The 27852-nt window shown below is 40.1% G+C and overlaps 2 protein-coding genes across 2 annotated transcripts in view; one reads left to right on the top strand and one right to left on the bottom strand.

Annotated features, from left to right (window-relative positions):
- Nucleotides 1-7671, top strand: part of MTMR7 (myotubularin related protein 7) — a 44535-nt gene extending 36864 nt beyond the window's left edge. The window contains exons 10-14 of the mRNA XM_054164477.1: nt 63-112; nt 2383-2583; nt 3592-3732; nt 5589-5715; nt 6167-7671. Coding sequence (XP_054020452.1) covers nt 63-112; nt 2383-2583; nt 3592-3732; nt 5589-5715; nt 6167-6526 — 879 coding nt within the window. The 3' untranslated portion in view covers nt 6527-7671. The remainder of the gene's footprint in view (nt 1-62; nt 113-2382; nt 2584-3591; nt 3733-5588; nt 5716-6166) is intronic.
- Nucleotides 7672-14000: 6329 nt separating this feature from the next.
- Nucleotides 14001-27317, bottom strand: VPS37A (VPS37A subunit of ESCRT-I). Its single transcript, XM_054164462.1, has 12 exons — nt 27062-27317; nt 23096-23170; nt 22123-22237; nt 21195-21295; nt 20062-20275; nt 18881-18951; nt 17308-17435; nt 17154-17212; nt 16994-17062; nt 16005-16148; nt 15218-15298; nt 14001-14833 (listed from the first exon to the last, which is right to left on the bottom strand). Exons 1-11 carry the CDS (start codon nt 27187-27189, stop codon nt 15218-15220), a joined length of 1185 nt encoding a protein of 394 aa, XP_054020437.1. The 5' UTR covers nt 27190-27317; the 3' UTR covers nt 14001-14833.
- Nucleotides 27318-27852: the final 535 nt, after the last annotated feature.

Genomic DNA, 27852 nt, shown 5'->3' with positions numbered 1-27852 from the left:
CTGCCTGCTTCAACATGAGTCAGTTCTGTTCCACAACACTGAATGTAATATTCTTATTTTAGGTGCTAATTGAAAAGGACTGGGTTTCCTTTGGCCACAAATTTAACCACAGGTAAGGCAGTGCTAAGGTTTTTCTATATACCTTTTTATTTAGTCAGTGTCTGTTGTCATCCTGATTTTACTTCCTTGTTGCCATATCAACAGAATGCCCTCAGGAAACTGCCATACCTTTTTCTCCTGCTATATGATTTAGCTGCCTGGAAAAACTCAAGTGGAATATTTTCATATCAGTCTTCTCTTATTTATGCACTCCAAGACTACTGGGAATCCTGAGTGCTGCTCTTGCAGTTGCTGTGAACATTGAGAGAGCTATGTGATATGGAAATATATATGTGGCTTACAAAATCCCTTTAGATTCCAGCAGATCTTTCGGTAGATGCCCAGTGCCAAGAAGTACCACCTAAGTCCATGCTCAGCAAAGTCTGTGTCTCCTAGGCCAATGCTTAAACTTAGGCACCCCTCTGAGCTACCTGTTACATCAAACATACTCTTCCTATTACACTCTGTTCTACTGAAAAAAGTAGGATTTGCACCAGGTAAAGTGAAGTGGAAAGTCATCTACTTGGACAAGATATTTTGTACATCTATGAAAATGTTATAATGTAATAAAAATGTTTGATACATTTATATATTTGACCATGGATAAATACCCACTTCCCTCCCCCCCCGCCCCCTTTTATTTCTTGTATTTCATTTTAGTTTCTGTAAAAAATCTTTAAAAAGCTGTTTTTATGTTGGAGTTTAATTGCATTATATTGGGTGATTTGTATATAAATCTGGTTTAGTTCCAAAAAACACAATGAAACTTCCAGGAAATCTGTGCAGCTCCATACTACCTATGAAATTCCAGCAGGGATCATAGAATCAGAGATTGGCTTAGGCTGGACGCACCATACAGATCACCTCCTTCTACCTCCCCACCATGGGCAGGGATGTCTCTCAACTGGACTTGGCTGCTGAAGGCCTTATCCAACCTGGCCTTTAACACCCACAGGGAGAAGGCATCCACAGCCTCCCTGGGCAGCCTATTCCAGAGTCTCACCAACCCTCATACTGAAGAACTTTCTAAGATCCAGCCTAAACCTACTCTCCCTCAGCTTAAAACCATTCCCCCTTTCCCTAGACATCCTTATGAAAAGTCCCTCTCCAGCTTTCCTGTAGGATCCCTGAAGGTATTAGTATAGGAAGGCAGCTATAATGACTACATTTAATATGATACTATCAAGTAGCTGTTATCAGTGGTGAAAGGAGTTATGGAATGCAATCACCACTGATAGCTTTGCTTTGCAGTACAGTATTGCTGTGTTTTCTTTGAATCATAAAAACTGAGCCTCTTCTCCCAGGCAACTAGTGACAGGACAAGAGGGCATGAATGAAGCTGCATCAGGGTAGGTTTAGGTTAGATATTAGGAAGCACTTCCTCACAGGAAGGTTGATTAGGCACTGGGATGCACTGCTCAGGGAGGTGGTGGAGACCTCCATCACTGGAGGTCTTTAAGAAAAGATTGGATGTGGCAATTGGTGGCATGGTTTAGCTGATATTGTGGTGTTAGGTCACAGGCTGGACTTGATGATCTCAGAAGTCTTTTCCAGCCTCAATAATTCTGTGATTCTGTAGAGCTTTCAATTTTAGATGTTTATGCAATTCCATTTTTTGGCATACACACACACACGAGAAGCAGAACAATCAATAGAAAATGTTCTTTCCTATTATGTAGATTTACAAAATATTTTTTACTTCTAAATGTGCTCTATTTTCAGGCTCCTTTTCTTCATTGCAAGTGGTTCCAAGAGGCATTTTATAGACAGCAAGTTTGATGTTGACAGTCACAGTAGCATGTAATAATTTCCCACTTTCTAAAGAGTTCACCCAGAGAGGGCAGCTTTAAACTGTTTTCTGCCAAGGTTATTCTGTTCCTCTCCTGCTCAGTTTTCAGGTCTTGGGAATGGTCTGCCATTAAATGACTGTCTAGGATGTTTTTGTCATTAAGTCACTGCCATCATTCTTATGATAACTTATGTTACTGTGGTATATTGATAGCATTAAAACATGTCTAGAGAGTTGCCAGCTGTTAGTAGCTGTAATGCAACAAGTGTCAAAAGGTTTGTTTTGCATTTGATGAATTCTGCCTTCATTCTACTCCATGAATCTAGCATCATTTTTTCTAAGTAAAAAAAAAATTACACCACCAGTTGAGATTTTAGAAATCAATGTCTAATGTAACTTGCACAATAAAAGTAAGGGATTTGTTTTGACTAATGTTAATTATTTTTTCCTAGAAGATTTCTGGTTATAATTGAATGTATCTTGTCTTCTTTTAGGTATGGCAATTTAGATGGAGATCCAAAGGAGATATCCCCTGTTATTGACCAGTTCATTGAGTGTGTCTGGCAGTTAATGGAACAGTTTCCTTGTGCCTTTGAATTCAATGAGAGATTCCTCATCCACATACAGCATCACATCTATTCTTGCCAGTTTGGGAATTTCCTGTGTAACAGCCAGAAGGAGAGACAAGAACTGAAGTACAAAAGCCTTTTCTTAAGTAGCAGTGGCATATTTAGGTGTGGAGTTTGTGGGTGGCTGTGTAGTGAGCAGTTGGATGTTTGCTGGTCTATGTGTAGGTGCTTTTGTAAGACACAGGGCATAGTGTGGAATTCCTGGCTGTCATTTTCTGGGAACACAGATTAATGCCAAAAAAAGTTCATCCTCTGCAGCGTAGCTCTGCTGGGAGTGTAATCCAGAGTGTGCGTGACAGGGATTAGCAAAAACTGACAAGAGCATTAGGCCTTTCAGCCACGGGGCCCTGCCTGTATTGCAGCATTAACAACAAGCTGTCACTGCAGCTCTAAGACAAGATATTCACTCTAGTTTTGTTCTGTTTAAGAGTTGCTGCTCTTCTGTGTTTTAACCTGCCTTTGGATTTCACGTGTGGACACTTTAGTTCTGATCTGTCAGGGATTATTTTATGAACAGTTTTTTCTGCCTGGTGGCCCTATCTGGGACCAAGCCAGCAAACTATTCTTCTGCTCTGTGGCCCCAAAGCAATTATGAATTATCTACCTGCCCTCAGGCCCAAACAGAAACAGTAATATAAGTTCCTGATGTTTCTGTTTGCATCCTGGGGCCCTGGCTCTTCAGGTACATCATGATACCACTGCTTTTCCCATGTACCTTGCTTGTGTCAGGAGTAGTGACGAGGAAGGTGGGGGTTACTCCTTGCTACTGCCATTAGGTCCCTTTCACTGCTCTAATGCAGAGCAGCCTCAGTGCCACAGTCTATTTAAAATCAAAACCTTCATGGATAATCATATCCCAACACCAAAGGAATTGTATTTTGCCTTCAGCGACTAATAAAGAAGTAGGTCTCTTGTTGGGGATTTTTTTTGTATTTATTACTTCAGTCTAATTCTGTTAAGGAAGTAAAAAAGGTGATTCTGAACGAGTAGCACAGAGCACTGGAATGTTGCATCTAAGCTTAAGTCTACCTGAATTGCAGTAGATATTTTAATACCTTTTTTTTCCCCCCCCAGAGTCCAAGAGCGAACATATTCATTGTGGGCTCACTTGTGGAAAAATCGTGCTGATTACCTGAATCCTTTGTACAGATCAGATCACAGTCAAACTCAAGGGACCCTGCACCCACAGATGGCTCCGTGCAACTTCTTATACAAGTAGGCACTATCACTTGCTACTGAAAATTGTAGGATGTGGTAGTACAGAACCAAGTGCCTTTGCATTTAAGTATTTCTCATTCCATAAGGTCAACTATAGGAAGTAACCTCAGTCTCAGTTTGTTTTTTCTGTGGTGCTCACGGTGAGCCAACACCTCTGCACCATTCAACAACAAAGTATTAGTCTGAAAAGAAGCTTAAGATTAAATCTATATTGATAGTTGTGTGTCCTAATTTCATGGTTACTCACTTCTTCCACTGACTCTGTCCCTTTCAGTTCTGCTCTAATTTCTAAATTTGAAGTTGCTTCAACTTCTTCGGTTCCAAAATTCTGTGGTATTTATTTGGATCGATTGGTATCAAAAATAAAAAGGAACAACGCGAGAAATCAGATGGTTTCAGTGCTAAACCACGTGTTTAGTAAAGTAAAAAGCAGGTATTCTCCATGTTGTTGTTGTTATACCTGGAAGTACACACAGTAAGTTTCACTTAATTTTGAAAATGTAACACAATGTTTTACGTTTAGAAATGTTACTGTTGATATCCTGACTTAAGAGCAATGGCACAATTAATTACTCCACAAAATTAAGAACCTGAATACAAATCAACGAAAACTGAGCTTTACATCCTAATGATCAGTTTGTTTTCCAGCTGCAAGTTCGTTCAACAGTTGCAAGTAAAAGCACTGACTAAAAAGTCCATAAATATAGCAAATGACAGGAATTTAATTCCTTCGTGTCTGCTACCCCGGGTCACATCCACTTTAAAACACTTTAAAAATAGTCATTAATCGTATTCTTTAGGATAGTGGGATTTATAAAAGAAGCACTGATACAGCAGGTCTTCCATCAGATGAGTAATCCTGTTGATTTTAATGGAATTACTTGGGTGGGTTAAAGATTTCCAAGCATGAGCTGTCAGATGATAAACACAAGGAGGAATGTGACTTAAAACTATTGGGGTAGGAATAATAAACCACCAAGGAGCACATGCCTGTGCCTGAAAATATCTGTCAGCTTCTTGGCTGGACAGCTGTAGCTAAGGGCAGGTCTCGTGGTTGCTTAGCCTGTCTGGTGAACTAGTGGCATACTCAGAGTTTGGCTTTGGCTATATATTGCTAGGAAGAGAGAACACAGGAGGAGTGCCAGAGTAAGCTGCAAGCTTAAACTCCTTTCATCCTGAAAAGGAAACAACTCAGCTGTTTTAATGTTTTATCAAATAATTCCATAGAAGAGGAAGAGAACTCTCAACTTTATATGCTTTCTGCAATTCCCACAGGCCAGTTCAAAATGCCAATTTAAAGTTTAACAGGACACCATACTGGGTTTTGCTCTTAATTTTAGCTCCTCTTTATGGGGGAAAAGAACCTGCTAACTAGCTGCACCTCAAACACAACCACCCCTCCAGCCCCAGCCAAAACCAAGCATACAACATTTCAAAGTTGTCTTCATGGTAACTTAAATAACAGTTGAGAGCTAGGATTGCAAAAAACTGTCTTTAACCTTGTCTGCTTTATAGGTACCATTTCTCCAAAGCCCAGTGTAGAACAAGAAAACAATGCAGCAAAAGTCTGCATTCAGGGACCTACCTTCAGTCCTGTGACCTAAGTCAAAGCTCCTCTGATGCTGCTTTCCATTGTGTATCGGAATTGATTCAAGCTGTGTGTGTCCACAGAGTATGCTCATCTCGGAGCCAATGCAAATGAACCATAAGTCTTACCAAATACTTTATGAATTTATGCATATACACTCTAATGAAGAATGATCCATGGATGGATCGTTTAGGACACGTGTATCTAAGTTTTCTGAAATCAGCTTGCCGAATCAGAAAACTGCTGACCTTCCCATCAATTCCAGGTTCTGGAGTGGCATGTACAACCGCTTTGAAAAGGGGCTGCATCCTCGACAGTCAGTTACAGATTATCTGATGGCAGTGAAGGAAGAAACTCAGCAGCTGGAAGAAGAGCTGGAGGTCTTAGGAGAGGTAATAAATACTTGATTTCGATGCTGTAGACTTAACTGATGGTAAAGGAAATCCAGTTCCATATGCTATGGAATCCCTTACATGTTACATCCTTTTCTGCCGTGAGGATGTTCAGCCATCATCTTTGTTCTAACATAAATTACTGTGAATGTTTTGCATTTAAGACACAACCGTGGACTTATTTTCTTTAGGGATAAAATTTTACCTGTGCTGGTGCACAAGAACTACTCCTGAAAGAAGTTTTATATCCTTCTGTAACTCAAAGGAAGCGTAATTCTTTGGGGTTTGGTAAGCTGTGCACTTCCCATACTCCATAAATGCAAACAGGCAGTTTAAAAGGGTGCCAGCTGGCTTGGGCTCTGAAAGCTTTAAGAAAAAGCAAAGACATGTAAGAGGACTACTGGGCCCTAAATGTGTGCATATGTAATACATGCTGTTTCCTTTATTTCAGAGATTGGCGAACCTTCAGAAATCACAATTAAATGATCGTGAAGTCAAGACTAAGCCACAGGACCGAAGCAAACAGTTAGGGCTTTCTACTTCCAACAACAGCTTAGCAAACACGCCCCAGGAGTACAGCAACGATCTGAAATCATTCCCATCTCGGAGCCCTTCACAAGGAGATGAAGAAGATTCAGCCCTGATTTTGACACAAGACAACCTGAAAAGCTCTGATCCTGACCTCTCAGCTAACAGTGATCAGGAGTCTGGTGTGGAGGACTTAAGCTGTAGGTCCCCAAGTGGAGGTGGCTGCTTGCCTAGTGAAGATAGTGGCAAGGATTCAGATGAGGCTGTATTTCTGGCAGTCTGAAATACCTTCACAATGGCAAGGATGCAGATGAAGTTGAGTCTTTCATAGTCTGGAATGACATCTTTTCATCAGATGAAGAATGGGAGTGGTCTGTGGCCTAAAGAAATAATCCAAAGAAAGGGAACTGTGCAATTGTGTAAGTAAAGATTTAAGCAGAACAAGCCATTATTAGTTCTAAGATATACTGCTAAAGAAAGGTACTCTGCTGTTATATTTAGTTAAGCCAATGTGGTTTTTATCACTGCTGTACATAATTATTCCTTACATCATACATTTCCATAATTATTTATTGTACAAAACAATAGTTCTTCTCCAAAGATGTAAAATCCCAAAGTACTCTCTCACACCTAGGGACAAGTTCAAAGATTCATTAGTGTTATCCTTACTGGTGAATCAGACAAAACTTATTTTTGTAGACCCCTTTCACCTTCAGACTTCTTATGTATATGCTTCACTTCTTTTGTTTTTCATGAGAGTTGAATTCCAATGCTGGAATTTAATTCCAACAATTACTTACATATTGTCCTACGAGAATCCTTTATGACAAAGTAGAACTAACAAATGGACGTGCTTGTGTAGGGGACAAACAAAACTTGGATCCTGCAAAAATATCCTTTAGCAAGCAGCTGTTGCTGCTGCATGGGAATGCATCACCCTATATGAATACAACTCTCAACCAGTGTTGAAAGTTCAGTTGTTTCTGTGAGCAGAACTTCAAGGGATCTAAAAATATTACACAGCTGTTGTGGTGAAGCATTATAAAATGAGAGGTAGACTTTGCTCTGCTGTCTTTGTTCTCAAGTTTGATTGTTTATATCTTTTCCCCATGCTCCAAACTAGGTACGTAATGTATAAAGCTAAAATCCTGAAAGTGATAAACCCCCAGATTCTCCAGCCTGTTTTGAGTCTTACTTTCCAGTGTTCTATTTGAGTGAGAGAGGCACATACACAGTAAAGAATAGGGAATCCAGTATCACTTCTAAAAATCATTTATGAAAATGCCTCTCCAAACTCAGAACTAAAGGAAGGTTATGCCCACAAATGAACTGTTACAAATATTTCCTCCAAAGTTTATTGTTTAAGATAAACCATAACTAAGGGGATTTTCTTATCCTCACACATTTCCCCTTCACTCTTAACCAACCTGAAGAAAGCATGTCAATGCTACTATGAGATTGATTCACAACAAGAGGAAGTCTAACCTTATTTTGTTTAAGAATTTTCAACAGTAGGATTCATAGGTATGGAAGTAAACCACTGAAAAATGTCTGCAATCTGGAATGTTTTAAAACTCACTGAACAGCCTTCTGTACCAGCAGTTTGGGTTGGGTTGTTTTGGTTTTGTTCCTGGGGGTTATTTGTTTGGGTGGGGTTTTTTGTTGTTTGGGTGGGGGGTTTTGTTGTTTGATTGGGTTTGTGTTTTTGTTTGGGGGGGGTGGTTGGTTGGTTGTTTTTAATTATTACAGCAAGCAGTTAAAAATACAATTCATATGGCTGCTCTTACCTGCTTGGAGGCAATGTGATATTGAACTCTAGTAAAGCAAAGTGGTAGTAAGTAAGTTTACTTTCATTGCATTTCGTCCTGCTACAGACTCACAGGCAGAAGTAAATTCTATGAATATACCTCAATTTAGATGTTATTATTCAGTCTGCTTTTATGGAATGGCTTTTCCTTCTGCTCTATGAACTTATCACTAAAAATTAATACATAAGCTTCAGTGTTATTGATATCCTCTGAAAGGAGTTGCTGTCTTTGGACAAGTCAACTCCTAACAGCAAGAATTATCTTAATGTTATACTGGACAGGCAAGATCCTCAATTTGCTACGTGACTGTAGCTCAAGTGAAATAAATACAGCTGTAATTTATACCCTCTTGAGAATCGAGCCTTCTGGGTTTTAACCTTTATGAATTTTTTACCAAAGCCCTGATTTTAACTGCACTTTAAAAAAGTTTTCATCTTTTGAACATGCCTTGTAACAGTCAGGATATTCAAAGAGATTTTGAACACATTTTCTCAACCTAAAGACACATGCTGCAAAATCAGCAATGAAAACAAAACACACAAAGATTCTGCCTAAAGATGAGTTAGGAAATGGGCAATATTATTATTGCCCATCTTTGAACTGTAGAATTGTGTATTATGGCATCATGTCCTATTAGACATGCCTAGAAATATATGCTGGACAGCAATATAAGCAAATTCAAAGCACTGTCTTCATGTCGCTTATGCAACTCCTTGTAACTTAGCTTACAACTGACATGTGAACTTTTTATATTTCCTTAGCAGCCTTCTGTGATGTTTTTTTCAGTCCTTGGAATTTTGCCTTAGCTGTTACTGCGTTGTTATGTATTTATTTGTGGCATTAGTAAACTGCTGAGAAACACCTTCAAATAAACACTTAGGTCATTTAGTGTTATGTTTATTTTACCCAGGGAATGGAACAAAGGTTTGGGTGACAGAACCCTGGAATAGGCTGCCCAGGGAGCTTGTGGAGTCTCCTTCTCTGGAGGTACTCAAAACCCGCCTAGGTGTGTTCCGGGGTGACCTGCTCTAGGTGATCCTGCTCTGGCAAGGGGGTTGGACTCGATGGATCTTTTGCAGTCCTTTCCAACCCCTAGCATTCTGTGATCCTGTTTGGTTTCCCAATATTTGTAATGCAGTTCTTCCATTTACTCATGAGTCACTGAGACCAGGGCATTTTTGTGTCTTCATCGGTTCAATATTTTAATCCAATAGTTTAAGATGTGAAGGAATCTGCAACTGATAACTAAGAAAACTGAGGCTTCTGTCAATTGAGTTAATTCCATGGGAGTGTGTTACACAACTGTAATGTGCTTTTGTTCAGGGAATGCAAAACAAAAAAAAAAGATGAGAAAATTACACTGGATTATGCTGATTTTTTGTAGCCTTGTGGGAATGTCCTTGCTGCTGCAAATCCTTGCAAATTTGGCATAAACTCTGAAATTGGACACCCATGAACATAACTGCTGGAAAGAAAGGCTTACAAGAGCATTACAGAGTCCTGTGGTGTAATTTTAACCTCAGTACGTTCAGGTTGTTCTTCAGTATGAAAGCATACATCCAAAGGACACTGAAGATAATAACAAAGCTGAGGTTTTCTCTACAAAAGGTCACCATCTAAAGGACAGAAAGGAAACACATTCACTAGTTGCTTTTATTGGTAGTTCTATACAAGACAAAGGTGGTAAATGGTGATGGATCCTAAAACCTGACAAATAAAAAGAAAAAAAGTAAAATTAAAAAAAAAAGGGGGGGGGGAGGGGGAGGGGGAGAGAAGTCAGACCACATTGTGTATTTAAAAGGACAGAAGGCAAGAGGGAAGTAGGGAAGGAAAGCTCATTGTGAAATTAGCATAAGGCAGAGAACCACACCCATTGAAGACAGAGCCAAGCCAGAGCCCCAGCTTACACAGCATGGAAGATGTTTGATGACACAAATTGATAAGAATTTAAAGTTGACCAGCTAACAATGCTTTCATGTGGATGCTGCTTCAGCCTGCACAAGAGTCCTCAAATCTGTCACAAACATCACAGCTGAGGCAACAGGCTGCTCCAAGGGTGAGTGGAGCTGGTGATCCTTACACACTGTAGTGCAGTGACAGCCTAGTACAAGAGTGATTAAAAAACTCCTGCAAAGATAGGTAAGTCACTGACAACCGATTTAGGAAGGGAGGAACATGTGGTGGGGTAAGCTGAAAGTAGGTCAACCCATCACAGTACTCAAGCCCAGTGAAAAATCTACTGAAGATCTAGGGTCACCTGTACAGCAAATCTTGAACTCAGAGGCCCGAGAGACTGCCAGGAGTGGGGCAATGAGAAGGAATGCTAAAGTAAGCATTCAGCTTTACTTATTATTTCAATTGCCAGTAAAGCACCTGGAGGCAGCAAATCATATGATGTTAAAGTAAAACAACATTGAACCTTAAAACAAAATTTAGTGGTCTCTTAATATAGATTATTCTGGTAAGAATCAAATGAAACCTTCTAATTCCACCAAAATTGTTGACTGAATGCAGCCAAGGATTCATGAATCTGCTGGTTGCCAGTGTTATTCAGATGAATTTATTGTTTCTTTATGCCTAGGTATTATTGATATACAAGGTTTCTCTGTATCTTTAATTAAAGCTCAAAGATTTTTCTCTCTTATAGGTATCTGGCCAAAACAAGGCATTTACAAAAGCAGTACCTAGAGATGCAGTATGGGTTTTCAAAGCCCACTTTAGTGAAGGTGGCTCCAAGCATAACTGCTGTTGAAATGGTTAAACAGCAAAAGCTCAAATCACTACACACACAGTTTTCTCCTTGAGTAGCTTACTGCATCCATTTCCAGCACAATACTGTGTTGAGCAAGAAGTCCTGCAATGCAATGCCTAACTCTATCCCTAAAGTAGACAACTGCACAATGTATTAGAAATCCCAAAGCCTTTATTTACAAGTTTAACATTATTTACTGTTTGGAATAATGTACAAAGCAAGGCTGTGATAACTGAGTTAACCTTGTTGCCAGTTTTAATGTAGTTTTACCTGCAGGTCTCTTAAATAGATCTTTCAGAAAGATTTATTCTAATCTTTGAAGTGAGTAGTAAGAGTCAAGATAGACTACAAGATTTCTACCTTCTGCATTTGGTTAAGGTCCAGAGTGGCAAAGCTGCAGGAACATGTAGGGAGCAAACAACAGAGCTATAGCAGAGCACTAGATACTGCTTAGAACTATCTTTATGTTAAGTCTCTTGCTTGCAGTGCTGGCTAGCATAACTGTACATACCTGATAATGCCCATCCTTCAGAAAGGTTAGCATCTCAAATGCACTGTGAAATAGAATTAAACTTTCTTCTATAAGCCCCAGCAGAATGTATCATTAAACAACAACTGTGTAACAAAACCACCCCAAAACAAAACCTACTTGATAGCAGACATATTTTAAAGTTTCTCTGGCCTGCAATAGTATCAGTTAGAACTGCAATTTGGAAAATTCAGTTCTAGATTTAAGTAGTCACTTGAGGGAGGAAGAGACCTAAATTCAGCTACAGAAAACATATAGCAGTTAAGATTAGGTATTAAAATCAGGCAAAATCCACATTCAACTAATAGTTACAATACAGAATGCACCCTCAATCCCCAGCCCAAACTACTGCAACACCAGAAACAAGCTAGCTCCTTACTCTTGTATTTGTCACTCACTGATTTCTGTTTCCCACTTGGCAGAACACCTCAGCATGAGCATCGCCTAAGGCTCTCCAGAAATGGTCACTGTGTGTAGCCTACTATCCCAGATCACATAAGATTTCATTTGGAATGTTTGAAAAGATTTTAGAATATTGTATCTAAGAGCAGCTGCTATTCTCTTACACTTCAAAGGGAAGTGTTTAAAGCTGGATTTGCACCTATATGCCACATTTTGGCAAGATAAGGTAGGGAATGTGTTAGAAGTCAAAAAACCTAACTCTGATGGTGTTACCAGTGTTCTAGAAGTCTTGTGGTGAAAGTATGAAGATTGCCTGTAAGGAAAAATGTTCCGTTTGGCACAACCAGCACAGAACAAAACAAGTCAGCCATGAAACAAACAACCAAACAAAACCCCACAAAACCAAAACCACCACCAAACCAGAAGGTTGGCTTGTCCTTTGAAGGTCAGAAATAGGCTGGCCATTCTTGCACATGACAGGATACTTCTAGTTTACCCAGTACACTATTGCTGAATACAAGGACCTCTCTGCTTCTTTTCTAAGAGATGGGTTTGTGACTGCAAAGGGGGCTAAAAAACTGGAATTATGTAAGGGAGAGAAAAGAAAGGGGTAAAAAAAGACCTTAAACTTTCATATCCCTGAACAAGAACCACTGTACTAAGCACCTGCATTGAGCAGTGACATTTTCTAGACTCTACTCCGCTATTACCAGAAGGATTCTATAGAGAAGCCCTGAGTACATAAATTTGCTCACAAAAGTAACATAAGAGGAAAAGCTGAAGTGTTGAGAACCTGTACTGCAAATACCCTGAAGGTGACTTGGCTAGAGAGTTCAGTCACAGCAGAGCACCACAATACACCACACAACATTCAACAGGAGAATGCAGATGAGGACAGAAGTGTGTCATTCCATGCCACTGCAGAATGTATAAAGAAGATAGTAGCCCAACTCAGGAATAGCACCAAATGTTAGTTAGATCATCTCCTCCTTTCTCAGCTCACAGGAAGAAACAACAAAAAACCCAGCCCTGTACAGAAGTGTGTGTCAAGTCTTTCAGATTGTTAGCTAGATACTCAGAAGAAGATCCAAAATAACTTCACACAGAGCACAAAAAGAATAGTTTGTCAAGAAGGTAACACAAGCAACTTAGATCTAATTCTGCTCTAGAGCAGCACAAATCACGCTACTCAGGGACACAAGTCCAGAATGACTTGGGAACCTATGCAACCTCATTTTTAATTAGGGCTTTAATCAGCTCATGAGCAGAAGTGCTATGTCAATATACAACAGGATTATGTACAGTCAGTAGAAGATAGCCTGAAATTATTGCTTAACCATGGCACTTACAACCTGTTTATTTTTTCAGGCCCTTGAGTATCTTTTCATTTGGACCATAGTTCTGTTTTCTTGCGACATCTAATCTCAGAATTTGGACTAGCCTTAGAAAGAAAATTTCATTCAAGTATCAGTATTTGCTCATCTTGAAAGGCAGCAGCTTAAGACAGACAATCACAGTACTGTGAAGAATGCCAGAGCTGAGACTAAAGCCCCATCTGAAGATTCACTAGCCTGTGGACAGATTTCTTCCACTTACATGGTTTTTCTAACTCCAAATATACTCACTTTTCTTCAATTTGGAAGAAATACTGCATTTTTACAGAAAACCTTTAGGACTGACTGAAGATTAGTAATACATTAAAGTACTCACTTGGACTGAGATTCTTCAGTTTGAGACTTGAACCTGTGATGTTCTGTGACCCTAACTATGTAACAGGGGCAGTGTCTTGGCTAAGAGGTTTATCTTCAGACTGCTTCCTGACAAGAAAGAAGCAGGATTCCCCATACATTACTGAATCAGTGGTTTATCTGATTTATCTTTCTTAAGTCAGTTCTTCTAGAATTTGGCTGTCTCCATGAAAATCCAATGCACTGGCAAGGGTAAGAAAAAGAATATGTATTTTGCAAGCACAAGAGAGAATGTATCTAAGGGCTGTGGTTTTCTCCCATAGAATACTGCACTTGTTCTTAGCCATTCTCACCAGAGATACCCTCATCCTTAACAAAAAAGTGAAAAATAAATCAGCTCACCAGAGGCAAGTTTCAGAGCCTATAAAGCAAAATGAAGTCTCACTCCCAAATTCTATCACTGGCCTTACCGTAACACATTATGCAACTCCAGCCAAAACAGTTTCTTTGCTCCTTAAAATTAGGAAAAAACAACTGCTACTTCACAAAGAAATTCAGAACCACTTTTTGTGAAGTGCTTTGGAGTTCCTCACATGATGAATATGTTCATATTGCCTAAAACAGAAACTGGCAGGTGACTTGGTTATTTTTTAAGTAAACACAAATATGAAATTGTTAAGAGGAAAACTGTGTTTAATGACAGTGGTAGGTATCAAGCCACTCCTGAAATCAAGTGCATCAGTGCTACTAAGCAACATACCAAATTTATGCAGCGATCATTTACTCTATTTTGATCCCAATATAATTTCTTCCAACATATCCTTTTCTTAATCCAAATCTACTTATCCAAAACACAATACAGGCTATACTTAGTTTTGTATTATTACTTTAAAGTGAAAAAAATTGTTCTTAAACATTTTGGCTTCAAGAAAAGACAGCCTGTGAATCCACTGACAATCTCCAATTACGAACTTCTTCAGTCTCCAAAGTCCTGTCACCAGTTATCTCAAACTTCCACAGATCAAGCCAAATCTCTGTTTAAAGTTCAAAATACAAAAGATATTAATCATGTCTTTATAAAAATGTAAAAAGCTAGTCAAAATTACATGTTTAGATATTTAATCTCTGATGAATGGAGTATAGCAGCAGGAACTTAAATATAATAAGAACTATCAACAATAAATACAAGAAATTAGTGCAAAGATTGCAATAGAAGGATTCTTGAGTACAATGAGAATATAAAGAGACATTCGTTCTAATTTATACAAAAACCATCCCAACTCTGTATACAATCTCTTCTATAAATACAACCATATAAGATGAAATGCTTATTTGCAAATAATAGTTATTAAAAAGTGTGCTTTATTGGGTTTGTCACTCGTTCTCTTGGCAGGAGTAGTTTGCAGGAAGTCTGTAAAGATAAATTTCCATAGTTAGGTATTGCAACTCCAAAGTTATGTTTTACATACAACTAACCACAGATGTGGTACACACTCGATTTCCAGAGAAAACATTACTAGAACACTGAGCATTGCAACGAATCCACTTGCAGTCAGCAGTTTGTAAGTGTGGGAGACTGATGTAAATTGTAAAAAACAAAACCAAAAACGCCACCACCACCACCACAAAACAAACAACAGCAACAACAAACAAAACCCCCAAACAAACCCAACAAAAAACCCCCACAACCAAACCAAACAAAAAACAACCAAACAAAAAAAAACCCCACATGATAAAAATAGTCTCAACCAAACAAACCAACCAGTTTGCCACAAATATTAAATCAGCAATTTACCTATAGTGGAGCATGGAATTGGCTGTGCATTGCTATTGCCTGTTGAAGTTTTTCCTCTTTGGCTCGTCTACAGTGGCAGAGCTACAAAACAAGGCACAGGAAGAGTGAATTCTGAAAGGATTCTTTTAGTAACACATGCTATAGTTTCTCTCTAATGATTTAGTTCCTTTGCCTGCTCTTCAAGAACAGAAAGCCCTGGGAACCACCCTACCTTCCAAGCCTCAGCCTGGATGACTGTCTATATAACATTATTCCACCCATACTTGCTTACAACAGAAAAATGAAATGCACTTATTAGGCATCTTTAAAGAGAGGTACATCGCTCAGCAAGTTGCTCTTGCCATAGCATGAGCAAGAATGGTAGTTTACGAGTCTCAAAACCTACTTATTCCATGATAGCCATCAACAGAATAATTAAAGAAGTTCAATAAACATTAAGGTTGCTTAATGTAAAATGTCATTCTATGTTGACATAGATTTAAAATTAACACTGTAATTTAAATTGTCCATGTGGCCATCTTCCCTATATCTATAAAAGATGTAGAAGAAAGTGGCACAAAAATACCTGCAAACACGCGTGACTAGGTTCTAATGCGGAAGACCTTTGCCCTCCTGCCTTGAAAATACGTGCCTTCAGAATGCAGATTACATTCAAAGTAGACTGAAGCTTCTGTTGGAGCTTACTAAAGCACAGTTCTGTATCACAGAACTGCTCAAACTCTGTCTTTAACTTTATTCATTATGTGTTCTCCACCTGTCAGATTAGAATGATTTGTGTATTACATACCGTTCTCTTTTCCATGAAACTACTAAGAAAGTCATCTATTTCTGTTTTGCCTTCCAAGAAGTCTTCTGCAATAGTGTCAGATTCCTCTTCAGCTTCATGAGCAGCTACTTTAAGTCTGGCTTGCAGAGCACTTGGACTGCAACTCTAAGAAAATAAAAACTCCTATGTAGTATTAAACTGTCCATGAAAATCTACATTTCCAAGGAGAAAGATAAATGACTATATAAATACAGAATACATGGACAGAGCATTATTATTACTACATAAAAGGCTAAGTGACCAGATGAAGCTTCATCTCCAAGAAGCAGCATAGCTTGTTAAACTAGAAAGGATTCAATGTGATAAAAGCACTACTAGTTTAGATCTTGATTCACAATCCTTCTCACAAATGTATGAAGCTTTTCAATGTTTACCCTCCACCTTAGAAAACACCCAACTGGGAAATATGACAGGTTCTTGAGTACATGGCTTGCAAGTAGAACTAGCATTTCAAATCTCCTCAATAAATAGCATCTACTTTTGAAACACAGTAGTGAACCTCAGAAGTATAAAATGGTAGAAAACCCACACACTGACTGCTCAGCTTTTAAATACCCTTGAAAAGGCTGTAGAGAGGAAGACAAGCAAAAAGCAACTACTCAAGATGGGCTGCCACCCTATTCTTGAAACTGGTTTGACCCAAGACAGTACTTAAGAAGAAATCTAAATGCTCAACAGCACTCCCTCCCCTTCCAACTTAGCTTCTACTGTAGCACTGAAAAAAAACCCACCCAGCCCAAAAAACCCAGTAGCATAACAGGAACACTGTTTTGCTCTCAAACTGCTTGGTACTTCATCCCATTTTATTTCATACTTGAAGTGAATCTATTTCATATAAAATTAAGAGTTTAACCAGAAGAATATTCTTTATGAATAAAGAGAGAAATCAAAACATCAGCTCTGTTAAACATGCAATATTCTTAAATGATAATATGATATAGAGATTATACCTCACTCAGTTCATGCTGTCTTTGCATCTTTTTTTCAAAGGCTGCTTTCATCTGCGTGAGTTGCTCATACTGGAAAGAAGAAGAAAAAGAATGGTTTTCCCCTGATAAAACCAGAATATTACAATTAGTATTTCTGAAAAAGATTTGATTGTTCACTTACTTTATCCAACACTGTTTGTCTTTTTGCCTCGAGACTTGGCTCCAGCAACAAATTTTTTTCTGTGAAAGAAAGTCACTATTACTACTTTTTGGTTTTTTTTAAAGGATTCAATGTGCAGAACACAGCCACAGATGCTAATGTTTTGGCATCTTACTTGCCAGCTCTTCAATGCTTTTCACTAACTCATCTCTGTCAGTAACGACTTGCTTCAGTTGTGGGAGAGTCACAAACTGTTCCAGTAACACTTCCTCTTGCTCATTCATACTGGTCAGCTGTGATATACTATATTCAAACAGAAAGAAAGCAGATTTTAAGCTAGCAGCAAACTTTATGTGTAAAGTTACTGATTTCTGTCAAATGCTTGAGGCATTTATTGTGACTTCACAGAAATACAACACTTGACATCTTATTTTCCCTCCTTCTCCTGGTTTGTGGGCTCCACTACCCGCAGCACTGAGGTGAAATAGCAGCGTATTAAGTATCTATTTCAAGCCTTACTTTCTATAAAGTGTTTTTTAATACTGCTACAATGGGTTAACCTTGGCCAGCTACCCAGATGTCCTGCCAGCTGCCCTCTCAGCCCCCTCCTCAGCTTGTTGGTCAAGATGTGAAGACAGGGAGATAACTTACTAATTACGATCACAAGCAAAACCCACTCAAGTTAGGAAAATTAATTTATTGCAAATTATAGTTGAGAACTGGACAGTAAGAAAGACAAAAATATCTTGCCTCCTTTTAACACAGGCTCAACTTCACCTCTACCCATCTCTGCCCCAAGCAGCACAGGGAAGGGGGAGAATTGCAGGTGTTGCAGTCAGTCTGTAAGTTTGTCTCTGCTGCTCCTTTCCCCTCACACTTTCCCACTGCATCAGCATGGGTCCCTCTACAAACTGCAGTTTCTGGCAGGAAAGCCTGCTCCAGTGCAGACTCTCTGATTGCAGTTTCCTTCAGGACATATCCACCTGCTTCAGTGTGGTGTCCTCCATGGATTGCAGCACAGAGAGCTGCTCAGCACAGTCCTCTCCATTTGCTACGCTTGGAGCACCTCACCCTCCTACTTCTCCAACTTTGCTGTTCATAGGATTCTCACACTTTTCCACCCCTCCCCTCAGTCATCAATTCTGCAGTGTTTGCTCTTTTCAAAACATGTTTTTGAAGAGGCACCACATGCTTCACTAAGAGAAAATATTTCTGCAATTTGTGTGTAAAGTGTTTAGCTGTGAAAGTGATTTGCCATAGGATACCCTGCACATAATTTATTTAGCACCTCAACCTGTCTGCACATGATGAGCCACTCAGAGTAGTCCCCTGTTTAAACCACTCTACAGTCCTCTTGAATTTAAGAGAATGTAATTTGTGAACTGGTCTCCATTTCCTTTCCCTGTCTCCTTTTCTTCTTTCAAAAGTCACACTTCTATTGGTAAACTAAGTCCCTGGCAAGGCAGCAGCAAACTGGAGGTTTGAAAAAGTAACAATAAATGCCATTCCTAGTACTGAACGCTAAAATGTTGCTCCTGCCAACACAACTCTAAGCCAGCAGTGTATCTGACTGTAAGGCTGGCTTCCTTTCTGATTCTACAAGTTTGTTAAGTGTTAGCTCTCCTATTTATGATTTCTACCAAAACTCTTCAGGTACATACACAGACTTCTGACAAAAATCACCTACAGACCAGCAGTAATTGCCTTTTCAAGTCTATGGAAAGTTTTGCTACCTTCTGAAAATTTACCTTAGTTCTGAGAGTTCTGGAAATGTATCAGGAATATCAGGCATCTTGTAAGTAAATCCATTCTGGCCAACCTAAATAGAAGTTTGGAAATGTTCAGTAGAGTTTTGAAGAGAAATTTCTTGATATTTAACCTGATTAATCCAAAACTGAAGAGAAGTGTTTGCCAGCAACAAGAAAAGTAGGAAAACCAGTAGGAAGCAGAAGCACTATGTCTCTGAACAGATGTCTTAACCACAGCAACAAAATACTTGGAGGTGCTTGGGGTGGCATGTTACAAAAGAGGAGTCAATCTTGGAAGAAATGACCCCTATATGACAACAGCTGGATGACCCAGGAAACACACAGGAGCATAACTCAGGGAAGTGAGAAAAAAAGAGATTTATATTTTGATCTCTTTCATGTGGCTTTTAAAGCTGTAATCCTTTGGCGGGGGGGAAAAAGGCTTTTAGACAAGGAAAAAAAAATCTGCCTTCATGGAATGTAGAAACTTCAAATTCTACACAGTCAGAAAACTCTCTTCCAAGATGAAGCAAGCTTTTGTTCTAAAGACAAAATTTAATGAAATATTAAACATTTAGATAACAAAGGTTTTGGAGAACATTAAGGGGGAAAAAAAAAAAAAAAAAGGAAAGAAAATCCTTCCAGAGTACCTCAGTGAGAGGGAGTTTGTAAGTACACACATACAAGATCTATGAAAAGAAGCTATTCTGAGCATAAGAGGAAGTAGTTACACACGAAGGCTTAAGACTGCACATCATTCTCACCTGGTAGGTTCTGGACGGGAAATCCCACATAGAGAAAAGGATCACATTTTCTGTGGCTTGAGAAACAGTCACAGCTGCACAGTGAGGGAGTGCAGCTCCAGAAAGTAGATTCAGAGATATTTATTGTAACACTAATTTCACTGCAATTCAGAAAGACAAACTTGTTGCTCTGACTTCAAATTTGTTCTAAAAAACTTTTCATCGGTTGGACTTGGTGATCTCAAAGGTCTCTTCCAACCTCAACAGTTCTATGGTTCTAAAGCCAGAACTACAGTTTCATCTTCCTAGCACCAGCAAAACAATGAAGTAAAGTCACTTAGACTGTTCCCTTGAGTTTTGTGGCAATACCCTGTATGCCCTTCAGGGAAATTACACCCAGTGTCTGATAGCTTTAGTAGCAAAATTCAGTGCACAGACCTGAAGCACTGCTGCTGTTGGGACAGGTAGTGGCAGATCAGCAATGACACCGTAAGAGGGAGCAGCAGGCTTGTCTGTAGTGTAGCTTGAAGAAACTGATTCAGCAACAGGCACAGCTGCCATTGTTCTATTAGTTTCTTGAGGTGGGTATGGAGGAAGAAATGGAAACCCCTGAGGAGCATAAGGAGGCATTCCAGCTGGTTTGTTGAAAAGGCTGAAAACCAAACAAATGTAATCATGAACAACCAACTGCTCAGAGCAGTTTGAATTATAATTACTAGACTGCATACAAGACAGAAGATTGAATTTTTAAATGACCATGTATTTTGCATATGCTGTTCTCAGTTAGTCCCAACACAGGAAGCTTACTTTATGTCTTATACTGCAGCATAATACACAAACCCATTAAACTACATTCTTGTGGAGCAGCCAAATACACACTCACACTCTTAATTATAAGAAAATTACTTCTGAAAAAAAATTATGAGAGTATAGATTTAAATTGTTCCCATCTAAAAGTCCTGAAAATGCATCTGTGTCATACATTAGTTCTTAATTACGGTATGGCATTTAACAGCTTGGGCAACACACACCTGATTACTTCTAAATAACATGAATTATTTATTTTAAAATCACAGCTGCAGCTGAACTCAGTATAGTCAGCCATGAGAACCATAGCTGTACTGGTAAAGCTATAATGTCTCAGATTGCTTTTGCATATTTAATAGAATTATTTAAATGGCACAATTTCTGTTGTGCAATAGAACCTGTCTCTAAGCCTGGGAGATTATGAAGAGAATATTGAAGAAACACAACTGCTCAGATCATTACCTACATCAAATTCAAGACTGCATGTGACAACGTAAGCATTTATTCCTTTCCAAGAAAAAAGGAGCATGTAAATTAACATCAGCAAGTTGACAAGAGTAACTCCAATGAAATCTAGCAGGTTTTTTCCCCTCAAAACAGCTATCGCATGCACATTACATTGTGCAAGGGCAGGGAATTTATGTCTCCCAATACAGCCACTGTATTATTCCTCTTCCTACCATCCTAATACTTTTTTTTTTTTTAACGAGGTGAAACATAAGTTAATAGACATAGTTCCATTCATCACATTGACTGATACTTACTATGGAAATGATGTTGAGCTGGGAGCCAGAACTGGAGGATTCTTCCAAAACTCATCCAGCAAACTTTGAACAAGTTTTCCAAGGTCTGAGTGCATTGTAAACTGATAAACAAACAAACAAACAAACCAAAACCCAATGTAGGAGAAAAACTATGCCTGGAATCTAATAGTTCCAAAACACACTGAACTTGACTTTATTATACAAGCACTGCAGGAAGCTACTACAGAGACATACCATCTATACTGTGTATGCATAAACTCCAAACAAAGTGACAAAGCAACCCAGAACTGAACAGAAACTGAAAGTATTTTGTATATTCCATTACCAATGGAGAATCAATCAGGTACAACATTTCTAACAAACAACTGACAAAACCCACCTCAGTTACCAAGTTACATTTGGGAAAACAAAGAAAGGAAAAACTCACTGAGATTTGAGACAAAATGCATTAATGCAATTCTGAAAAGGTCATAAGCTCCCCACCACCACCACAAAAAAAAACCCATATCCCTGCTGGCAAAGGAAGAAAAATTCAAAAGAACAGCATATTAAAATCCAGAATATTAGAGCTAAAACCTTGACATGTTTCTAATAGGATTAGAGTACAAAGAACTATGTTACAAAACAGTCTTAAAGCATCCTTCTCCCTTATTTGGAATACACTGTAGAGAAACAAAAATTGTACTACTGGTACTAGCAAGAAAAGTGATAGGAACTTTCTAAGCCATCATAACTTAAAAATAGTTTTTGATACAAAGAATTCTCAACTTGTTAATGGTAGCAGTGAAGGAATAAATACTAGTATATTGAACACTACTGAACTCAGGATCTGTACACCAGTCTTTTTTTAGCATAAGTATTAGCACTCAACTAGTGTGATGTATTACTACTAACAGCAGACATAGTTGATGCTACAAATGATACATACATTACTTATTAATGGGCCGGTCACATACACTCCCTGCTTGTCCACTAGATGATGTCTCACAGGTGGGAAAATACTGATGACTGGTTTTTCCTGAGGAAACTGAGGTGGAAGCAAGCTGCAAATGCAAGAACAATTATTACTACAGCTACATCCCATGATAAAGTTTGCATAAGGCAGCTTTCTATGCAAGGAGAAAGTACTATTAATTACATAAATTTGCTTTTTTACATAAAGAGCTATGAGGAACGACAAAGTGAATGAAGCACACAGAAGGATTATTCACTTACAAAATTAGAAGTTAGACAGATTAAAATACTAGACTTACACAGAACTGAAGAGAGCATTTATTTACTGGCCAAAATGGTAGTACAACAATGAAGCAATTACATTCACAAAGAAAAAGCTATAGTGTAACGAGAATATCTTCCAATACAAATGTTTTTACTACAAAGACAATGCAGTTTAACCTGCAACAATATTTGGCAGGTTATCAGGCTAAAGTAATAAAAAACTTGTCAATAACATCCATGTTTGCCAGAGCAAAAGCACCCCTCAAAGCAAACATACAGGAAAAGTTGTAATAAATCACTTAAATTACAATCCAGCGGCTTCACCGAGGTAAGAGTTAGGATGTACAGCATATTAGTAAATTACTAATGAAGTTCATTTTAAGTTGTAGAGGATTATAAGTCACTGGAAACCCTCAAGAATTTTCTCCTACTTACCTTCACCCAAAAACACCCAGGTCTCTTAGGAGCTGACCACAGCAAAATATAGTTTTGCTTTCAGCTGAGCACCTGCATCTTGTGCAGAACTAGTTTCACTCATACCACTACAGTGACTATCACAAATCCAGGTTATAGTTCCTGAAATTAACTAGCAGATGGGAGCCATTTATGTTCTATTACTACTTTTTGTCTTGAGAACTGTTTTAGTTTTCAAAACATGCATAGAGATCCCATGCTCTACTTACATGTTAATATTAATTGTCAGGTTGTTTACAGTGAATGGCAGTCGATATTCCACATCTTTCTGAATTTCAGCAATGCTGTTGAAGAAGAAATGATTAGTATCCAATTAATGGCCAATCTAACAGTCTAAAGACTCAAAAAAGGCATAACTTCAAGTCTCTGTATTTAGGTTAAGTTCTGAAAAGCTTTTAAGAACAAAACTGAAAATGCTGGAATAAGTTTATATGCTGCAGAGTGCTATATTGAATATTATGATTAAAGCAAAAAGTAGTAGATTCAACTTTTAAACTTCAAACATGGTCACAAGCAAAGCAAATACAGCAGGAGAAATCTTGCTACTCACTGATCTGACACAATCTATTTTTTTCCACTTACTGGCTTAATTTAGACATCATCTCAGTGGGTTTTTGACACACCAAATTTTATCTGATAAAACATTTTCTTTGCCAAGACATCACACTTGGTTCACAACCAAGTATTGCCTGCAACACCACCTACAGATCAGTCATTTGGACATCCATTGTACTAACCTTTCTTCATTAATAGATTAGCATACTAGTTAATAGCTTTTTCTACATGAAACAAGTTCTATACATTTCCATACACACTTTCAAGAACAATCTGGAGAGTAACTACTTGTAGGAATGTAAAGCTCTGTAATCCACTGACACTAAAGACACAGACCCTTAAAGCACCAAGTGAAGAAACATTTATCTCGTGAAATCTTCTAACATCAAATCCAAATTTGCCCCTTCTGGAACATGCACGTTACCGAGAAAAATCTTTAAATCTGCTGCATTCATTGGAAGTTAATTTCAATACTCAAAGCCCTCCGCAATTTGTGTATACAGCAAGACTGTTTTGAAAGACAGCATCCCAAAGAATGCAAAGGAGAACACTGCTTAGCTCAGAAGCAGAATTTCCAGACAGTATGAACATACCTAAGCTGGGACTGGAAGAGAAAGGAGGGCAGAAAATTAGCTTCATCTTATAATGAAAACAAAAAGCAGACTGATTTCTCTTCTAGGTACTTTTCCTGCTTGCATCTGATTAATAACATTCTTCTCCTTTACCTCTGAGGCTCCCTTTTAAAGGGACTGAGTTTGGCTGCAACTGGGAATAACGGCAGCTGAGTGTTCCCAGAAAGCCTCTTAGCACCCAACTTCAAAAACGCCCTTCCATCCACCACCAGCTAAGCTTCCTCAAGAAACCTAAACCACATCACCTGTAAATGTGTATTAAATGAAGAGCTAGGAGTGTTTTGTGACTCTTCAAAGCATTATTTGCACATAAAATTTAAAACTCTAGTTTTCAGAGCTTCAGGAATAAATGGAGCAAAATGGAAATCCAGCTGTGCACCTTGCTTTCCACAGCCTGATTTTATTCCTCTCACAGGCAACTCAGTATCTGCTCTTTGCCTGCAAAATCATATCCTTTTTAAAAAAACTATCAGGTATTTTCAGCACAGGAGAATTTAAGCCAGAGTTTAGGGCTCTACTTTGATAAACCACACACACCAAAATCACCACCTCCTCATTCTTAACAGAGGGATTGTCTCTGGAATCTCTCACGCACATTTCTTCCCTGTATTCATCTGTCACACATTTTAATAGCCTGCTACAAAATCCTTTTGAGAAGGGTATGTATTTATGCTCCATTCACATGCACAACTAAGGAGGAAGGGGAGAACAGGGAGAGAGAAACCAGAAATCCAGAATATCGTTGAGCTGTTTGAACTGTTTATAACCTCCTTTAAGCAAAACTTGGAAGTAATGAATTTAATTTCCTGTTTCCCAAGTGGGAATGGGTACACTGGAAAAATTACACATTCCTAACAGTGCCTAGAACAGCAACTGTAAGAAAAATGGGCTTTAACAGGAGGGGGGAAAAAAGGCAGAAAAAAAAAAAAGAAGCCTTTCAAGCTCCTAACCTGTGAGGAATCCTGAAAAGGAAGACTAGCTACTTTAATGAAATACAGATCATATATACTTGGGCCTTTATGACCTAAGACAACACAAACAAAACACACCTAGCTCAGCTAACTACACCATGCCAAGAATTCTGTTTCGAGCATATCAGTGAGGAGCATCTGGGATACTCATCAATGGATGACAAAATATACTTATGAGAGAATACCACTAGCAAGGTATTTGCTCAATTATTTCTTAGGAAATAACACTGTTGCAATGCTTAATTCATATCCCTATCCTATAGATCTGTGGTGCTGTGGAGTCCACAAGCAAGCACATCAAGTCCCACCCTTAAAAAAACCTTTGCACTTTGGAAAACTTGAGCAAGTACACTTATCTTTGTAAAAAAAAAAACAACACAGAACTTGAGGCACTGTTACTCAGACTTTTTTCAGCAATAAGTATCTCTTATTGAAACTGTACATTGCCAGAATTTACTCCTTTGCTTGCTTAATTTTTGTTTCACTTTTTCACAGCTTTTGTCATGAGCAATCGGGTAGGTAAGTTTATGTGGCTTTCAAGTTACATTTGAGCAGCTACCATCTCCCTACCCCTCATTTCCATTCCTGGCTGCAGGATAAGTTCCTTCTTTGCCTTTGCTTGAGCCAATGCCTGCACAAACTGGTAGTAAACCAGTCCAGCAAGATGACTTTGACAAAAACTGATCACCTTTTTTTAAAAAGAACATAACCTGCAGTGAGTTCATCTCCCTGGTAGAGAAAAAAGGGTAAAACAAAAGACTAGTAACACCAGTCCAACAAAAAACTTCTGGTTCTGAGTAGAACTAAGTTTAAACAAGAAAAAATACTGTCATACTTTCTGTGTGATAATTCAAAATATTAGGACAGTGAGTGATCTGCAGTTATTAAATTTGGGAATACAGTAAGTATCCCTGTGTCTGTATAACAGGAATAAATAACATTCTGCCTTTTTCTGGCTTGTTTTGTGGGCATCTATCATTTCTCTTCAACACACATCCTAGGATGCATGCTGAAATGCTGTTCTCCTTTTAAAATAGTAACACTTTAAAAAATCCTGAGATGTAGACAACAACCTGTCAGCATACAACAAGCTGGGGTATCTCAGGATAAAGGAAGGTGTTTTGCTGTAAAAAGTGTGGCTGTTGAACAGGAAAAACCCGCTGGTCTCTTGCGAGCATATAAATAAAACAACTTACTAAAGCACAGTTGGTTATTAGCAGGTTAGCACTGTACATCAAAAAGATAAGTTTGTAGAGCCCCCAGGGCTGCTATGTCACTGCTGACAAGACCACTGTGACACGCAGCTCCTTCATACTCTGCGTTTTATTCTTTAACTTTCTAAGAACTACAATCTCACAACCAGTTTCCAAAAAGAGTGCTTTATTCCAGAACAGACAAACTGTACCTCTTTGCGGACTTTAAAATCGAATAATAACTCAGATGGCATTCGGGTCAAGCGGCCGGTGTCACCGGGCACGACAATCTGCGCCAGATAACGCGGTCAAGCCACAACGGTAAACACCCAGACAGCGGGGACGGCACATCGGCCGCCCCGATAGCAAACCTTGCTTTCTGTTTCCAAGTGCAACCTCCGCCCTCGCCACCCTCACGGGTTTCTTCCCCGCTGTGGGCCTGTTTCCCGCTGTCTCCCCGCCACGCATCCACGCCCCTGCCCCGGAGCCCACTGGAGCTCCGCGGCACATCGCTCGCCGCCCGCCTCACCGGCACCACCTCACACACCCCAACAGAACCCTTCGCTTTCGAAACACTGTGGCTACAGCGCCGGCAGAGGCTCCGTTTCCTGATTACCGGCGACACGCACGGCCGAGGGCCGGCGGGACCCGGCCGGGCCTCACCGGGAGAGGACGGGGCGGAACCACGTCCCTGGGTGCGCGTGTAGGGACGCACGACACCCTACCGCGGCGCGGCCTCGCAGGAACCCCAGGCGGTGTCGGGCCCATGTCGGACGACAACAAGCCGCCCCCTCCCCGCCCCTTGCCCGGCTACGGCCACTCACGAGGCGTGGGCACCGCGTAGAGATTCGATCTGCCGCTGCTTCTGCTGCTGGAGGCTGGTGAGGGCGGGCAGCGGCGTGGCGGACGAGGAAGAGCTGCCGCCCTTGCTGAGAGGGAACAACCAATTCATCCTCCCCGCGGCAGCCCACGGCGGGCGCGGGGGCACCGGCGGCACCGCGGCCTGGCCTGGTTGCCTCGCGCATGCGCGCGGGGACGGCACGACCTCACCTCCCCCGGTTCCGCAGCCGACCGACAGTGTCCCGCCCCCACGGCGCCACACGGTGACGCCACAGCCGAGCGCCGGAGCGGCGGAGCGGCGGGAGGTGGGGTAAAGGCGGGACGGCGCGGCCAGTGATTGGTGCCCCCATTGTCGGTCAGAGGTGAGGGGCGAAAGGCCGCGGCGCGTAGCGATGATGTAATGGCTTTGTGCGGTGGGGGCAGCGCTTCCTGCGTCTCGCGCGGTGACTGGCGGCTCTGGGGCGTTGGGGGCCGCCGCGGGGCCTCGCAGACCCGCTGCGGCCCAGCCTGGCCCGGCCCGGCTCGCCCGAGAGCGTGAGTGAATAAGTAAGCGAGCGAGGGGTGCGGGTACGGCGGTAGCCGTGGGGAGCCGGGCGTGGGGTGGGAGCTGGGAGTGGTCCGGTATCCGTCTCTCCTTGGTCTAGCCGTACCTCGCTCGGGCCCAAGGAAGCACCGCGGAAGCCTTACGGGCATACCGGCAGTCGCGACGACCTGCTGGGGGCGGGTGATGTTTTCATGGGCTGCGAGGGTGCCGCCGGAGGCGCGCTTGGGAGCG

This window comes from Dryobates pubescens, chromosome 1, assembly GCF_014839835.1.
Source record: "Dryobates pubescens isolate bDryPub1 chromosome 1, bDryPub1.pri, whole genome shotgun sequence".
Classification (NCBI taxonomy): domain Eukaryota; kingdom Metazoa; phylum Chordata; class Aves; order Piciformes; family Picidae; genus Dryobates; species Dryobates pubescens.
This window is presented reverse-complemented; position numbering and strand designations above follow the sequence as displayed.

What these genes read in the sequence shown, in the direction of transcription:
- VPS37A (XM_054164462.1), bottom strand. Translation starts at nt 27,189, where the DNA reads ATGAATTGGTTGTTCCCTCTCAGCAAGGGCGGCAGCTCTTCCTCGTCC. An exon ending in CCGGCCCATTAATAAGTAAT is followed by an intron (nt 21,296 to 22,122) that starts GTATGTATCATT and finishes TTTGTTTATCAG; the next exon opens with TTTACAATGCACTCAGACCT. An exon ending in CAACAGCAGCAGTGCTTCAG is followed by an intron (nt 18,952 to 20,061) that starts GTCTGTGCACTG and finishes ACTTCTATTTAG; the next exon opens with GTTGGCCAGAATGGATTTAC.